General features: G+C 37.2%; 1 protein-coding gene across 2 annotated transcripts in view; it reads left to right on the top strand.

Moving 5' to 3' along the window:
* Positions 1-17,427, top strand: part of LAMA3 (laminin subunit alpha 3) — a 250,555-nt gene that overhangs the window by 191,258 nt on the left and 41,870 nt on the right. For both annotated transcript variants that reach the window (XM_081078751.1, XM_081078752.1), the window contains 9 exons: positions 469-549; positions 5,348-5,454; positions 9,100-9,150; positions 10,112-10,263; positions 14,015-14,125; positions 14,234-14,345; positions 14,563-14,730; positions 15,720-15,916; positions 17,100-17,216. In XM_081078751.1, the coding sequence (XP_080934877.1) occupies positions 469-549; positions 5,348-5,454; positions 9,100-9,150; positions 10,112-10,263; positions 14,015-14,125; positions 14,234-14,345; positions 14,563-14,730; positions 15,720-15,916; positions 17,100-17,216 (1,096 nt within the window). The remainder of the gene's footprint in view (positions 1-468; positions 550-5,347; positions 5,455-9,099; positions 9,151-10,111; positions 10,264-14,014; positions 14,126-14,233; positions 14,346-14,562; positions 14,731-15,719; positions 15,917-17,099; positions 17,217-17,427) is intronic.

The following is a 17,427-nucleotide window of genomic DNA, read 5'->3' as shown; positions in this document are numbered from 1 at the left end:
CCACCACCTTTTCGTCCCAGAAGGCAATGTGCCCAATATAAAAGAACTAGAATAAACACAGAGAAAATTTTCTTAAAGAATCAGAAGTCTCTGTTCTTTTTTTCTGCCTAGACTTGTTTTATTCCTTCCTTGTTATTCCTGGAAAAATACTGTTGTAATCATCTCTTCCAAAGCTAGTTACTGTGTTCCATCTTACGGGAATGAATGTATTTCTCCAGGCCAAAAATAAAACAAAATAAATGCCTTCAGTCCTTATTCACCAACATTTGCCCAGTGTTAGCTGAAATAATTCATCATTATCTCTACCAGTCTTGATGGGCAAAATTGTCTCCATACAAAAAGGAATCAGACCCTTGGTTGCATTTCTGTTTTTACTTACTGCAAGTCAATTGTTTGTGGCAAAAAATAATGAGCATAAAGCCTATTGATTTATGTTTTCACTGGGGCTTTGTTCTGTCTTCCTTCAAGTTTTGCCACCGGCTGTGTTGTGACTGGGGGAAATGTACAGTGCTCCTGCAAACCCGGATACACAGGAACACAGTGCGAAAGGTGGGTGCTTCTCCTCCCTCACTTCCCCTCCCCACCACCCATCCTGCAGGGGAGGGTGAGCTCTGCAGGCAGGCTGCTGCAGGTGCCTGGGCTGCGGGTAAGGCTCTGCCCAGTCATAGCTCAGAGCAAGGGGTGGGGCTGTTGGTTTCACTGAGGCTGGAACAAGGCCTCTTGGGAAAAATACAAGACTGCTCAGTTAATAAATCATTAACTTCCTTCTCTTTCCCATTTTGTATATGTCTCAGAAATTTGCGAATAAGGTCCAACATGCCATAGCCCTATATACTCCCTAACACACAGCCCTGTATACCTACCCTCATACATCCCCCTGTGTACTACTTCTCCTTCACATCCCTGTATACCCCTTTCCTTCCTCATCCCTACATCCTCCTCCCCTATACAAATCCCTACATACCCCTACCTCCAAATAGATTCATCCCTGCATGCTCCTACCCCCATATATACACATCACTAAATAGCCCTACCCCACACACATCCCTTCTTGCCTGTACACACACATGCACACAGTGCCTATATATCCATAGCCCTAGACATTCACACACACACACACACACACACACACACACACACACACACACACACCTCTATTCACGATGTGATATTTCATCGTTAGCTACTATGCATAGGGCACTGCCCAGTATTGTAAAAGCTGTACAAGGTACTTACAATCTAGCTGGGAATATAGCACACACATATTTGGAAAAGTAATAGTATAACAAATGAATCATGTGGACAACAAATTTTTAAATTTAAAATGACTTTCTCATAAAATCAGTACATATTTATTATAAAAATGATGTAATGCAGGTAAGCTAAGAACTAATGAGGCCTACCACACCCCTACATAGCCCTACATGCCTGTTTACTTGCAGTCCTACTCATGATCATTTTACCTACAGAACACCACTGTCAAAAGCTTGTTGTATGTTCTTGCAGATCATTTCTACGTTCACAGACTTTTTCTTAAAAACAAAAGCAGATTCCTGTTTTACTTTCTGTTTTCTGTGTTAGTAATCTTTCCATACCAGTAAGTACTCATTGATAACATCATGTCAGGACCGGAAGTTCCACTGAAGTTCCATATGGGTCTTTGAGATAGTTTTACTGTTTCCATGGAAAGCAACACCCAAAGTAAATCCTGTTCACTAAATATTTGTGTACATAAATCCTCAAGATATAATTATACAAGTCGATCCCTTGGGTCAAAGGATAGTGCATTTTTCAGACTTTTGATACATTTTGCAAAATTATCCCCCAGAAAAGTTGTATCTGTGTACATTCTGGCAGTGAAAGAACAGGTACCTGCCCAAGGTGGATATGACAAATGATCAATTTTTTAAATATTTGCCAATTTGATAGGGAAATATTGTATGACATTAATTTACACTTCTCTGTTTAATAATCAGATTGGACCTTTTTTCTTGTGTTTATGGCCACTTGTAAATCTCATTTTTTGAACTGCTTTCCAGGTCTTTTTCCCATTTTTTCTACTGGAGTGTTCTTTTAATTTTTCATTGGTTTGTATGTTATTTTTAGAGGAAAATAACCCTTTATACTATATGTAATGAAGATTCTCCTTAGTTTGTTTTCTGTTTGTATGTTTTTTGAATGTTTGCTTGTTTTGTCAATTCTATATAAGCACAGTAAAGTTTTGTTATTTGTATCTATTCTTTTATCCTTTAGGGTTCAGCCATTAGAGAGGTAACATAAATGTTTAAGCATATTTTCTTTTAGTATTTTTATGGTTTTATTTTTTACATTCGAGTCTTCATGTTGGCTAAACTTTAGAAGAGTTTTATCAAATTTCAAAAAAACAAAATTAATTCAACTGGATTTCATAGTATGGCAGAGCCACTCTAGACTGCAGTTATCTGAAACGTTTTATAGACAAGATGGGATTTAAGTAGGTTAAATGGATGATTAGAGCCCAGTGGAGCTGCAAGATGGAGGTGGAAGGCGGTTCAGGTCAGGGAAGTAATGCAAGACAGCCCAAAGGCCTAGTGGATACCTGCCGTGAGTGGAAAGGAGGACTGCCTTATTATGGGGAAACTAAGTATCTGTAACTGTCCTACACTAAAAAGCAGCAATTCAAGGTTTTTCTCTTTTCCATTTCAGCAAGAGGAAATCCCCCCACACTTGCCTCAGATCTATTATTCATTCTTTTCTTCAATGAAAAATAGTATATGGAGATCCCAGTATATGCCTGGCACTGTGCTAAGCACTACAGACTCACAAGCAGAACATAGACTCTGCTCTCACAGGTTTTTACAGTTTAGTGGTGGACAGACATACAAATGAGCCGTTAAAATTCTGAGGGAACATAAGCCTAGAGAACATAACTAGGCTATGTTGGACTGCACTAGGAGGGACATCCAACCATCCTTGAAGGGTGAGGGGCAGAAGGGACAACTATACTGAGACGGGAAGGATGGGTGGGGTGGGCAATGGGGCTTGGAAAGATCTTCCAGACTCTGTGATTTAAAAGCTATGGGTCTCCCACCTTGGAGAGACATCCTAATTCAATCCTCCTTATGGTTCTTCACAAACAGTGAAGCAGAAAACAGCAATAGGTTGGATGACACATCCATTTGGCAGGCAGCTGATGTGAAAAGAGAAATTCTTAATTAACAGTTCTTCTCTTAGCTTGTGTTTGTTACACTTGCTATCTCAAGAAAGTGAGCTATTGTTTCTTTTGATTTTTAAAGTTTTTTCACAGGTAAATGCCATTTTAATGTTCATTTGCTAAACATTTATTGAGCACCTCCTCTGTGCCAAGCATCAGTTCCAGGACTAGTTGTTAACTGTGCAGTGATAAATACAAGGACAGTATAGAGTAAAAGTAGGAACATATGCAGGAGATAGGCTGGCGAAGGAGCAGCCAGTCTGGGGGAGGGGTAGGAAAGGCTTTCCAGCTCATGTCTTTCTCCCTCAGCCACTCAGAGCCATAGATGATAAATGTGTTCTCTGCTCTTTTTTGTTGTACCAATGTCATCTAGGACACCAGGAAGTTTTATTTCAGTCCATTGTGTTTAGCCACTACCATAAAATGCAAATAAGGGAACCAGTCATTTCTCGCCATCGATAACTAATGCTCTGCAAAAGTAAGGAAATGGAATCAAACTTCCTGAATATTTATGTAACTTCAATATACAGTATTTTATAATTATGAATCTTTTACATGGAAAGTTTATATAGGTGAGACACCCTAAAAATGAAGTATTTAAAACATAGATCTTTTGCCTAGCATGGTTTGTCAGGTAAAATGTGGGACTGGTCACATAAAGTAAAGCCCTGTTACAAAGCCCTACCAGCCCGCTTTGTAGACTAAGCCAACTCAGTCACCTTTTTGATAACTAGGAAAGACGTGGGTTTTCTGCTTCCTATCTGTTTTCTGAAATGTAATAATTCCAAATGATACCAATTATGCATAATATGAATATTTAATAATGTCTTAAAATGGCAGCTATCTTTTATTGAGTATCTATCATATGCAAGCATTGTACTAGATTCTTTACTACATTACCTGTTATCTTACATCCATCAATCAAAATAGTTCAATATGTCCAATTATTCATTCATTCATTCATTCATTCATTCATTCAACATATTTCTGTCTGACACCTAATATGGCCCCGGGATTATCTCAGGTTCTAAGGAGATAGCAGTGAGCGAAATAGCCAAAGGGGGGAAAAAAATTCATGCCCTCATGGAGCTTATGTTTTCATGGGAGAAATGGATGAAGAAACTGAAATTTAAAGAATTAAGACAGCATCCTAAGACCACACTAGTACATCGTGGACGCAGGGATCCAACCAGATCTTCCTGGTTCAAAACCCATGTCCTTTGCACTGTATCACCAGTGTATCCGTTGGTAATGCATATTTAGATTACCTAACCATTCTTTGATGCAAAGCTTAAATTTGGGGAAGAGGGTCAAAAACCATATATCCCTGATTCTATCAATTCCTTTGACAATGAGACACCACACACACATTCATTTAATGACAGTTTTGGGGGGTTAGATTAGCAGTAGAACTTTGCTAATGGACAGAAATGTATAAATTGTTTAAATTTACATCCCAATTCCAGAAACGTTAATATATATTTATTTTTTTTAAACAGAAAATCATAACCAAGGGACGATTGTCTTTCAACTTGTAGATAAGGAACTGAGTTCTCATCCCTAAATTATCTAAGACTAATGAAATTTCAAGGCCAAGGGTAGCAGCTGTAACTGCTCTCAGTTACTTAAGCCCCATTATAGACAGCAATGCAGAAATTAGTGCAAACATGAATTATGCAGACTTGAAATAGTACAGTAAGAAATATTAATAAAACCTCCTTTATGCAAACATTTGAAACTATATAAATTTTACTTCAAATTTCTTCTTTGAGGAAATTAGCTGTATATTAAGTAATATATAATTGTGTGATATCTTCAGGAATATAACTCTTGCATAAAATTCAACCATTCCTGATTTCCATATTGGTCAAACCACTGGCTCCTGTGTGCCATTCAGATATAGAGGTATTTGAGGATTCTGTTATCCTAGGTGTCAGGGAGGAAGGGATCAATCTCTTCCTGTCTCCTGCTCTCACCATCCTCATTCAAGTTATAAATATCTCTGTACTGAGACACATTCATTCTTGAAAATCTACGTCAGCCTTCCTCTATAGGGTTACAATATCCCAAACAAGGAGCTAGAGATTGAGAAAATTGGATGGAATAAATGATGAGTTCTTTGGATATTTCTCCTCTTTTCTGTATTTTGTGTAGGTGTGCACCAGGATATTTTGGGAATCCCCTGAAACTTGGTGGTAGCTGCCAACCGTGCAGTTGTAACAGCAATGGCCAATTGGGCAGTTGTCATCACCTGACTGGAGGTAAGATCAACTCACACCTCTGTTAACCTACATTTATCAGACTAGTATAAAGTAGCAGGCAAAGAACCCAAGTAAATATTTTCAGGAAGCACAATACATGATTCCAGCTGACAAATGGTCCCCTTATTTTGACAACTTCTGGAATGCTTAGGCAGTATTTTCAGCTTTGGTGAATAACTTACTTCAAGTAGGTTGTTTTTTTTTTTTTAAGTAAATTGTTTTTAAAACTCAACTAATTAAAGCCAAAATAACCTCAGCCCCTATTTTAATAATTTTGATAAGACCTCCCTTTCATAAAGTTATCATCACACCAGCTTTCTTTGTGTGTATATCTGAAGAAGTCAAAGTACTCTTTCTCTAATAGCAATAAATGTTCTAGGACATGGGTAGCAGAATTGAGATAGATTTTACATACCAAGGAAAAGGTAATTACTGGGAATTAGTATGGGTACATTAGGACCAAATTGGAAGAGAAAGGAAGACTATCCTCTTCCTTGTTTGAAAGAGAATATTAATGTGATCTCTCAGGAAAATGTCATTGATATCGTGCAATGTCAAACCCCTAGAAAAAATCTCTCATCTTATAGTTATGGACAAAACGAAGAACAAAACCCTGGATGTTTAGATTAGAGCTGGTCAAGTAACTGTTCCTAAAGGAATGCAGAGTAAATGGATTATTATCAATCTAGAATGAGACCAATCTAGAATGAGACGTGTATTGTCATGCCTGGGGCCTTTATCCTTGGCTTCATCTTCAACATCAATTCACATTGTTGATTTGAATGAAAATGTGGAAGGCATGCCCACCCTTGTTATCAGGTGACACAAAGTTCTGAGAGATGGCAAATGCCTCCTATGACACATTTAGAATATTAAAGGGCCTCAACAGCCTGGAATAATGGGGCAATTCTAACCAGACACAAATTATGTTAGGGATAAGCATGAGGTGCTACAGTTGAATGGGGGTGGGGGGAAATCAACATTTAGGTATGTGATAAGTGAGATGTGGCTTAGTAGTAGGAGATGTAAAAAGACTAAGGTTTTTGTCAGCAGTAAGTTTAATATGGCTCAGGAGAGTAATGTGGCTCCTAACATGCCTCATACAATCTTCACTGAATTCTAGTGTCTAATTCACTGGACACTAGTACGTTGCTTACATAAGTCCTCACATGGGGCTTATATCTTTAGAAGACAATAGGCAAACTACAGTTTGTTCAGAAAGAGGGTGAGATTGTGAAGGAACTTGGAACCATGTCACATGAAGGATTTGACAAACCAGGACAGTGAAGTGAAGACTTGGAAAGTGCACATGGGAAAGGCTGGTGTGTGGGAGAAGGGTTGGTTTTGTTCTGTGTGGCATGAGAGATAGAAGGTGTACCAAAGAGTGGAAGCTAGAAGGAAATCTATTTTAAATCATCCTAAGGAAGAAGTGTCAAATGTTTACAGATGAACAGGGATGTTTTAAAACGAGATGAGTTCTTTTGCAGGTGTTCAAGAAGCTTTAACATCCCACACAGCGTATTCATGAGGTTAATGTCTTTTCAACCCTCTTGTCCCCTTGCTCTACTAATGAAAATAAGCAACCTGAAATGAGGATGGGAACTAGTTTTTCCAAAACTAGAAGCAAATGCTCACACATGAGACTTGTTTGTTCCTGTGAGCGTTTCTCTCTCTCTCTCTCTCTCTCTCTCTCTCTCTCTCTCTCTCTCTCTCTCTCTCTCTCTCTCTCTTTCTCTCTCCCATTCTTTCTTTCAATTAATAATGTACAGGTTCTTTCCTAGAGAACATTATGTTAAGTGAAATAAGTCAGACAGAGAAAGACAAATACCATACGATCTCACTTATATGCAGAATCTAAAGAAAAGAATAAGTGAATGAACTAATCAGAAACAGTTTTGGAGACAAAGAGGAAAAACTGAGGGTTGCTAGATGGGAGGGGGGCGGGGATAAGGGGAAAGGTGAGGGGATTAGAAAACAGTCGGTAACCACAAGATGGCCAAGGGGTTTTGAAAATCAATTTGGGGAAATCAATAATGTTGTAAAGGTTTTGTAGGGTATCCGATGGACATGTGTCCCATTTGGGAGACCACCTCAGGGGTGATGTAGATGTCTGATCACTGCTCTGTACACCTGAAGCTGAAGCTGAACAATAATGAATGTCAACTATAATTTTATATGCATATATATATGTATATGTATATGTATATATATGTGTGTATGTACTTACAAGAAGCGGAGTATAGCATTAACAATAGAGACAGTGGAAATGTAATGGCTCTGTGCGATGTCAGAGGGATAGTGGATGGGAGAGGGGGGTTCACACAGTGTGAGGGATATAAATGATAAACGTCTAAGTATTACTTTGTCTTGTGCACCTGAAACTAATAAAAAAAATAATAATGTATAGGTTCCTTGATGGTCAAAACTTAAACTTGCTGAGAAAATTATACTGATAAATCAATCATCCACATAAGTCAAGTTCCCACAAACTGTTCTAGGTGCTGTAGGAGATTGTGAAGGAAATAAAACCATTTTTCCTGGCCGTAAAGCATTGACAGGCTAATTGAGAAAATGAAAGTGACACAACCATCTATATATAAGACAATGAGTAAGAATCTTTTAAAAGATGAATAAGAGAAACCTAATTATATATAGTAAATAAAAATATATATATAAAGGAGACATTGATTGTCTTTAAGTGGTAGGATCAAGAGTGATGTTTTTGTCTTATTTTTCTGATTTTTCCAAACTTTCCATAGTGAATTTATATTATTTTTTTCACAATTAAAATAAATATGGTTTAAAATATATGTACATACACACAAAGTGTGGAATATTGCCTACTGCTAAAAAGAACAAACATGAAAGCCTCCTTGTAGCATGTCGAGGATATTTTCAAGCTTAGAGTTTTCCTGTGGTGAAGTTAGATGATTTTACAGAGGGAAGTGAGAGGGCATTTCAATGCAAGAATGCATGGTATGAGGAAAAAAGAAATGGGAGGAGTAAACGATGGATAAGGATGACGAGTAGCCCTTCCGGACTGTAGCTGAGAACCTCAAAATTCATCTCATATTTGCAGTAGTTGGCAGTGTGGGTCCAGTAACATTGTGTGCATACCTCTCTCACAGCCTCTGTCACATTGTTGTGTAATTTTTATGCCTCCCCCATGGGACCATTAAACCATAGAACAGTCGGGATTTTTATCTTGGTATCTTTGTATTTTCTTCCATGGTACACAGTGGATGCTCAAAGGTGCTCAGTGAATGTTTATTGAGTGTTCTTGAATGAGGTTGGAAGAAATGTCAACAGTTACATAGAAATGTCAACATAGTCAAATGGAAAAAGCCTCGACACTAATGATTAGGAGTTTCAATTTTGTAAGAATGGCATGACCCCTTTATAGAGAAGAAACTGAATATATAATCAGAGAGGCCACAAGAGAAGTTCCTGCAGCAAGACTGCTGGGAGATGAGAAAGCTCCCTGAGCAATGGCACATGTGAGGGAGGGAAATAGGTAAGAGCCAGTGATGCTGGGTAATTTGGTGACTAAAATCTTCCAAATGTAGCTTTTTGAAAAGCCAACTTGAAAAACATATGCAAAGCAAGCTAAGCAACATTATCTTCTTTGGTTATTCCTCATTTCAGACTGCATAAACCAAGAACCCAAAGATGACAGCCCTGGAGAAGAATGTGATGGTGAGTAAAGAAAGCACTCCTCCTTTCCAAGTTGAGAGCTTTAGCTTAAGATATGCGAGCACCATGCAGGAACATGCACTTTCCTGCCTGGGAAAGCAGTGATGGGAGGAGGTAGGAGAAGAACTACTTAGAGTCAAATCCAGCCTGTCAGCTAAGAGTTATATGACCTTGGGCAAATGAATCTTATTCTCCAAGCCTCTGTCTCGTCATTTCTAAAATGCACATATTAACTATACCAACCTCATAGTGTTGTTAAAAAAATTATTGTAGATCCCGTATTACAATGTCTAGTAAATAGCAAGTACTCAATAAAAGCTATTTATTGCTATTTTTTCCCACATGTAAAATAAGTAACAATTTGCATAGAATCACCATTTCCCCTCCAGTTTTATTGAGATATAATTGACATATAACATTGTATTAGTTTACAGTATACAGCATTGTATTAGTTTAAAGTATACAGTGTATATATATACATATATATATATATATATATATATATATATATACCAAATGTAATATATATATATATATACTGCAAATGACTATCACAATAATTTTAGTTAACATTTATTATCACACTTGTTTACATAGTTTTTTCTTGTGATGAGAACTTTGAAGAGCTACTCTCTTAGCAACTTTCAGATATAAATACAATATTATTAACTACAGTCACCACACTGTACATTACATCCCCAGGTCTTATTTATCTTATAACTGGAAGTTTGTACCTTTGACCACCTTCACCTATTTTCTCTACCCACCATTTCTTTTTAAAATGTTCCCTGTCTAGAGACCTCGCTTTTTCAGAATCTGTGTCCCTCCCTGAGAAGTCTAGGATTTCGATGTTTGCCTGTGGTGATCTGCGTGCATATTAACTGGGCTGTACAGCCCTCGCGCTCTGTTTGCATTCCTGTGGCTCCAGCCTGAAGAACACTTGCCTTTGTTGTGGCCCCTACAGATTGTGACAGCTGTGTGATGACGCTCTTGAACGACCTGGCCACCATGGGAAATGAGCTCCGCCTAGTCAAGTCTCAGCTGCAGGACCTGAGTGCCAGTGCAGGCTCTCTGGAGCAGATGGAGCACTTGGAGACCCAGACCAAGGACCTGAGGGTAAATAGCCGATGGGTCCAGCATGACGCTGGCGCAGATTAGATATGTGGTGAATAGATGCTGCATGAATGAACAAACATTCTTCAAGCAGGAAAGGAGGGGTTGACTCCTTTTAAGGCTCAAGGGGGCATTCCTCCTTTCTCTGATCTAAATAAAGATTAGACTTTTTAAAATTGTAGTATAATTGACTTACAACATTACATTAGTTTCAGGTGTATTACGAAGGAATTCATTATTTATATACATTATGAACTGATCACCGTGATGTCTAGTTATCTTCTCTCACCATAGAAATTTATTGCAGTATTACTATTTTCTCTATGCTCTCTGTTACTTCCCTGTGACTTACTTATTTTACACTGGGAAGTCTGTACCTCTTAATCCACTTTACCTTTTTCGCCCATTCCCCCACCACCCATCCCTCTGGCGACCACCAGTTTGTTCTCTGCGTCTGAGTCCGTTTCTGTTTTATTTGTTCATTTGTTTTGTTTTTAGATTTTACATATAAGTGAAATCATACAGTATTTGTCTTTCTCTTTCTGATGTATTTCACTTAGCATAATACCATTTTTGCTGGTGGCAAGTTCTAGTGAACATATAAAACTAACAATTCAAAGTAAACATTTCTTATTGAATGTTTCTGGGCTAATTTTTCTTATAGAGATTTTAACTTATTATAATGCATCCAGAAGACTCAAAAACAGGTTTGTGTGAAATTGTTATTAATTCTTCTTGAATTGTTTGATGAATTTTCCAGTGAAGCCATGTGGGCCTTTGTTGGACGTTTTTGTTTGTTTGTTTCTTTTAATAAACCATAAGTTCAATTTTCAAAAAATAGATATGGGACTATTTGGGTTACTGATTTCTTCTTGAGTGATATTTGATAATTTGTCCCATTTCATCTAAGTTACCAAATGTATTGACATAAAATTGTTCATAATTTTCTCTTATTATCCATTTAATATTTGCAAAATCTGTATTGATGCCCTCTCATTCATTCTGGATGTTGGTAATTTGTATATTATCTTTTTTTCTTGATTATTCTGGCTAGAGGTTTATCAATTTTATTTTATTATTTATTGTTATTTCATTGATTTTCCTCTGTTTTTCGGTTTTCAATTTCATGGAATTCTGTTCTTATCCATATTTTTTCTTCCTTCTGCTTGCTTTGGGTTTAATTTGTTATTTATTTCATAGTTTTTTAAGATGAAATCTTATTTTACTTATTCAAAACCTTTCTTATTTTTAATATAAGTATTTAATGCTAAAAATTCCCCCAAGCACTACTGTAGCTGTATCCCACACATTTTAAAATGTTGTGTTTTCATTTTCATTCAATTCAAAAGATTTTCTAATTTCCCTGTGACATGTCTTTGATTCCTGAGTTATTTAGAAGTGTGCTGTTTGATTTCTAAATTGGGGATTTTCCAGATAACTGTTTTTTACTGATTCCTGATTTAATTCAGTTGTGATCTGCGAATATACTTCACATGATTCCAGTTTTTTTAAATGTGTTGAGGTTTTATTTCATAGCTCAGAATATGGTCCATCTGGGAGAATGTCCTATGTGCAGTTGGAATGAAGGTGGCTAAAAGGGTATCCTGAGAAGCAATAGAGTCTAAAGTTCCATATGGGGCTCCCTGGGGAATAATGGGGACTCTTCTGCCCATGAATAAAGGCTGAAAGAAAACACCTTGAAATTGCCCAATGCCAATTGTTGGGCAATGGCTATGTGAGAACTTAGGAAAACAACAAACTTACAGCTGGGATCTGTACAAGATTCACAAGCCAGGAACTGTCCTGGAATGTGACATCCTCAATATCACGATAGTGTGCAAGTCTTAAGCTGCCAATCTAAGACCTGTTACTGGACTGGGTGTCCAGGGTGGGATGGTGATAACCGTAAGATCACTGGACAGGGCACAGAAAATGCAGAGAAAGAGGGAAAGCTCCCACTCAGAATGAGCTTGCAAACACCTGAATAGACAAATAACAATAAGAAAGACATCCCACAGAAGGAACAATAAAGAGAATGAGTTCCCTTTAGAGAAAATGAAAAATTGTAGGACAATCTGAAAAATGACTTTGAAGAAACAACCAATAGAAGGAACAAGAAATTTTTAAAAAATTTAAAATACCAGAAAGCAAAAAAGAAGAGGTAGATATGAAAAGATCCAATTCATTAGATGAGATAAAACCCTAAACTAGACATAGGGAAAGAGATTTGGGGGAAAATTTAATATGTGCTTTTTTAAAAGTAAGGCCTGATTCTAAATCCGTTAAGTGGCTATAGCTGGGTATACATAGCAAAAAATAATGCCAGAAAAATGGCTCTTTTCTATCCCATCAGGACCTTTTTAGTCCATGATTAACAGGTTTAATATAGAGGGGAGGTAGGGGAAAGGCTTTTGTTTTGAGAGAAAAGCCACTAGTTATTTTGATGTCATTAATGCAACCCTGCACTTCTTCAATGTGGGAAAAGGACCAACACTTTGGTACCTGTCCTATGTGCCAGACTGTGTGCTAAGACTCACAAAGTCCTCTGAGGAAAATAGTGTTATTTCCTGTAATAGGCATGGAAAAGCTAAGTAACTTGCCTAGAATCACACAGCTAATGTGTGGTGGATCTAGAATTCAAACCAAGATCAAATTCTAAAGACCATGCTTTACTATACTTTTTATCCATGTGTTCTACTATTATTTAACAGAATGATGTGTCTCAGTTTTCCCATAGTAAAATTAAAACAAAACTATTTTCTGGCTATATCACACACACACTGTGAAAATTCAGAAAATTCAGTAGCAATATGTATGAGAAGAGGACTAACATTTTTGAATGCTTGTGTATACATAACTTTTTATAATATATTAACCTACTTATCACCAAAAACAACCCAGCATCTTACTATTATAACCCTTACTATACTGATGAAGGAGATAAGCCTCAGTGAACTTATCTACTAAGTGATGAACCTAGGGTTTAGACGTGAGCTGTAAAGTCTGTGTTATTTTACCCAACACTGGCTCTCACATACGAAGGGAGGTAATAGTATTTCTTTTTCTTGTAAAAAACTTTAAGGTTTTAACAAATTTGTTCCAAAACAATTGAAAATAAGCACTATTCTAGATGTAATGTGAAGCAATGTCACCTTCTAAAAGTAATGAGGTGATTTAGTACCCAAAAAAGGACAGGAGCTGGATTTTGCGCCTGAAGCAGTCACTGATTAGCTATACAGCCATGGCATGGACAAATCACCCAACTTCTTTGGGCTTCTGTTTTCTCATTTGTAGTATGAAGGTATTCAATTAAGTGAGCTTTGAGTTTTCCTCCTGCCCTAAAATTCTTTGACTCTAATGGTTCCCTTGATAAAGTAGCCGTATGGACTGCTTTTAGTATCATAAGGTTAAATATAGGTTAAGAACAACTGAATTTATTGTAGAATCTGGAAATTAATACATCAGATAAGTGGTATCACCTTCATTTTTACAATAGGCCGTTAATTCAACTAACATATCTCTTGTCTTTTCATGTGTTTAAATTTTGCTACTTTTATTTTAGAGTCATATCAAAACTTACATCAGAAAGTAGAATCTTCATGCAGCCTTTTTCAAAGAACCATATGGTTTTCTTGGAACCAGCATTGGTCTTGTTAAGTAAATCTTTTCATATCATCACCAGGTTTAGCAAGTTGAGAGGACTTACTCCAAATTTTTACTCTAAAGTGAGATTAACTTTGTATTTTACTTTCAGAATCAGCTACTCAACTACCGTTCTGCCATTTCAAATCAGGGCTCAAAAGTGGATGGCCTTGAAAAAGAACTAAGTAATTTGAATCGTGAGTTTGACGCTTTGCAAGAAAAGGTAATGTGTTAGGTCAATAAAATTAACTTTTTTTTTTTTGCTTTCAAAATATTGTTAATTGTCCCCCATTAACTTAATTTGTTGCTAATTAATTTATTTTTCATATAGGTTCAAATAAATTCCAGAAAAGCACAAACATTATATAACAACGTTGATCGGACAACCCAAAGCGCAAAAGAGCTGGACACAAAGATTAAAAATGTCATCCGGAATGTGCACAGTAAGAAAATTACTCAGTCCAATTAAATATTTTTTACATGAGATAGCCCTTTTTTGTACACTGAAAGCATTTTTCTTTAATAGTTCAACCTTATGAAAAAGATCCTGCAACGATACTAAAATATTAATATGAACCTTCCCATGGAAATGTCTGCCTTTTTCTATAGTCTGCTGGAGTCCAGAATTCCCAGTTTAATAAACAACTCGATGTTTTCTAGTTCTCTTGAGGCAGATCTCTGGGACAGATGGAGAAGGAAACAATGTGCCTTCGGGTGATTTTTCCAGACAGTTGGCTGAAGCAGAGCGCATGATGAGAGAACTGCGGAGTCGCAACTTTGGAAAGCACCTGAGAGAGGCAGAAGCTGAAAAAAGAGAGGCTCAGCTCTGTAAGGACATTCCCAAACTCTTGCATCCAATCCATTCTAACTGATTTGAAATACAATGTACAAAGTACAATATCGAGTTCTGTTACAGATGGAAGGTATTGTCATTTCAGTGTATATTACCGTTAGAGCACCATGTGGTGAAAATGGGTAGCCCCCAAGTTACCAAGAGGTTGTAGAATGTAATACCTTACCATCATGCATAAGAAAAGTAGGTTCTTCTCTTAAGGTACTAGATATCGATACCTCTTTTTCCGTTTTAACTGCATTTTCATTCTTTCATTTAGCTCCTTCCAACTTTCTCATTATGCCATTTTTTAATGGTCTCCTGACCACCACTGGAGTTTTGAACCACAAATTGGTATTAGCACTACTATTACAAAAAAATGAGTATAGTAGAAATTAACTGAATATATCTAAAGGTTTTGATTAGGGAAAATGCTTCATTAGCTCAAAGCTGTGAGAAATATTGGTTTGGTGCATACTTTTTCAAATACCGTTCTCTAGTAAATATTACTTCAAATATTGTTCTCTAGTAAAATAATATATCAATAGTTAATACACAGGTAGTAGCAGTTTTATTTTAGCATTATATCATTTCAATTTAATATTAACCTTGGCTTTTAACTGCAAGGAGACAGTATGAGTAGTATACGGAGTATGTGCTTCATACTCTGCTGATCTAGTTCCAGTCCCGAGGCTGACTGGTCAGGCATTCTTGGGTCATCTAACTTCTCACCACCTCCATTTCCTTATCTGAAGCATGAGAATGCTAATTATTGTTTTCATGTGGTTATCATGAAAGTTAAATGAGGCAACGAGTACAGTGCACAGAGCAGGTGGTGCATAAATGTGAGTTTCCTTTCCCATTCCCACTCAAGTTCAAGGAAACCATGAAATGCGTAGAAACGCAATTCTCCTTCTGTAGTCTTTACAACTTAGCTGTAACGTACTCATCTCTCACGTGGAAAACATAAAGTGATGTATTACAGTGCTGAATCGGATAAGGAGCTGGATGGAAAACCACCAGGTGGAGAACAATGGACTTGTTAAGAGCATACGGGATTCTTTAAATGAATATGAAGGCAAACTCACTGGCCTCCATGCTGTGCTACAGGAAGCAGCTGCCCAAGCAAAGAAGGCCACTGGCCTCAACCAAGAAAACGAGAGGAATTTGGAATTCATCAAGGTGAGTTCACAGTCAGAATCTGCATGCTTTCATTAGTGACCAGGATGAGGGAGAGGGATCTTTATTATTAATAAAGTGGCATAGCCAGGAACCTGTCTGTACATCTAGTCTGTAGGGCAAATGCTAATCAAACAAGAATGAGGCATTAAATGCTAAACCAGTCATTTCTACCCCTCAATTGCTAGAAAACATTCTGAACTTAAACCACGGAGAAAGCAGAGTAAATTGTTTCACCCCGGTTCCTGGCTGATAGAGTATTGAAGAAATAATGTTGCCAAGTAGATGAGAAATTAAACGAATATTGTTGTAATTAATTCAAAGCCTATAATGTATATTTTAAATAATGTACTTTTTGTGTCAGATGTGTAAACATCATTATCATAATCACCAGCAAGGGCATTTCAAGCCATTATCTGCTTTATAGAAAATAAGTTAAAGTACAGGCCTCATGCAGGAGCTGCCATAACAGAATTTAGAGCTGAAGATTCTGTAACATATATTTTCAATGGTGAACATTGTATGCAAAAACCAACAACAAAGGTGTGAGCGATTATGAAATGACAATAAGATCAAAGTGGAATAAAATAGGACTGACCCCCAAAAAGAACTTGGTGAAAGAAAATAAATAATATCTTAGTGGATGGCAATATGCTTAACTCCAATACCTCTTTCAATAGTTACATCTCTGTTGGAAGTCCTGATTATGCCAAGGCAAGGTAGCAGCATGCAATTTTATGGGTCTCTGAACTTTGACAGCCTCCTAGCCTGCATTCTCAGGTCCTTTGTGCTCTCTTGAAGCCTACCTTCATCCTCATGGGGACTGGCAAATAGATGTGCTGATGGTTGGTGCTGGTTTACATAGTTAAAAATCCCTCATTCTGCTTTACAAACCGGAGCTTAATTACATATCCTTCTCATTGGCCAAATTGACCCCAGCATAGAAACCTTCTTCAACAATGACAACTATGGCTTCATTGGCATGCAGTTTGAGGAAACTATGACAACACACTGACACTGCAAAGAGAACTGATTTCCCCTCAGTTTGAAGTTGCCTGGACACTCTTTAAGTTCAAGACAACATTCTGACTCTGAAATTACTTATATGCTGTTGTCCAATAAATATGCCTTGCCTGCCAATTATATATCCTGTAGCTCAAGCAGATATTCTTTTTATTCTCTCCAGAGACAAGTTCAAGAAATGAATTCCCTACAGAGTGATTTCACCAAGTCTCTAGCCACTGCAGACGCTTCCTTACTGCAAACCAACGTGGTGCTACAGCTGATGGAGAAAAACCAGGAGGTAGAGATGAACCTTGTTCTCCAACAAATCGAAAAGTATTTAATTTATATTGCGAGGAAACTATGAGATGAGCTGACATAGTTTTTTCTCCAGTCTTTTAGTTGGAAGGAAATATACCAAAATTTGATTACTGCAGGCAAATTAGGTATTATAAACAGACACAAAGAATTCACATCATTCACTGCAGGGTTCACACCCCTCCCCTCCGTGA

The sequence above is a fragment of the Rhinolophus hipposideros genome (assembly GCF_964194185.1).
Source record: "Rhinolophus hipposideros genome assembly, chromosome: 17".
Lineage (NCBI taxonomy): Eukaryota > Metazoa > Chordata > Mammalia > Chiroptera > Rhinolophidae > Rhinolophus > Rhinolophus hipposideros.
The sequence above is the reverse complement of the archived record's forward strand: the minus strand, read 5'-3'. Positions and strand labels throughout refer to the sequence as shown.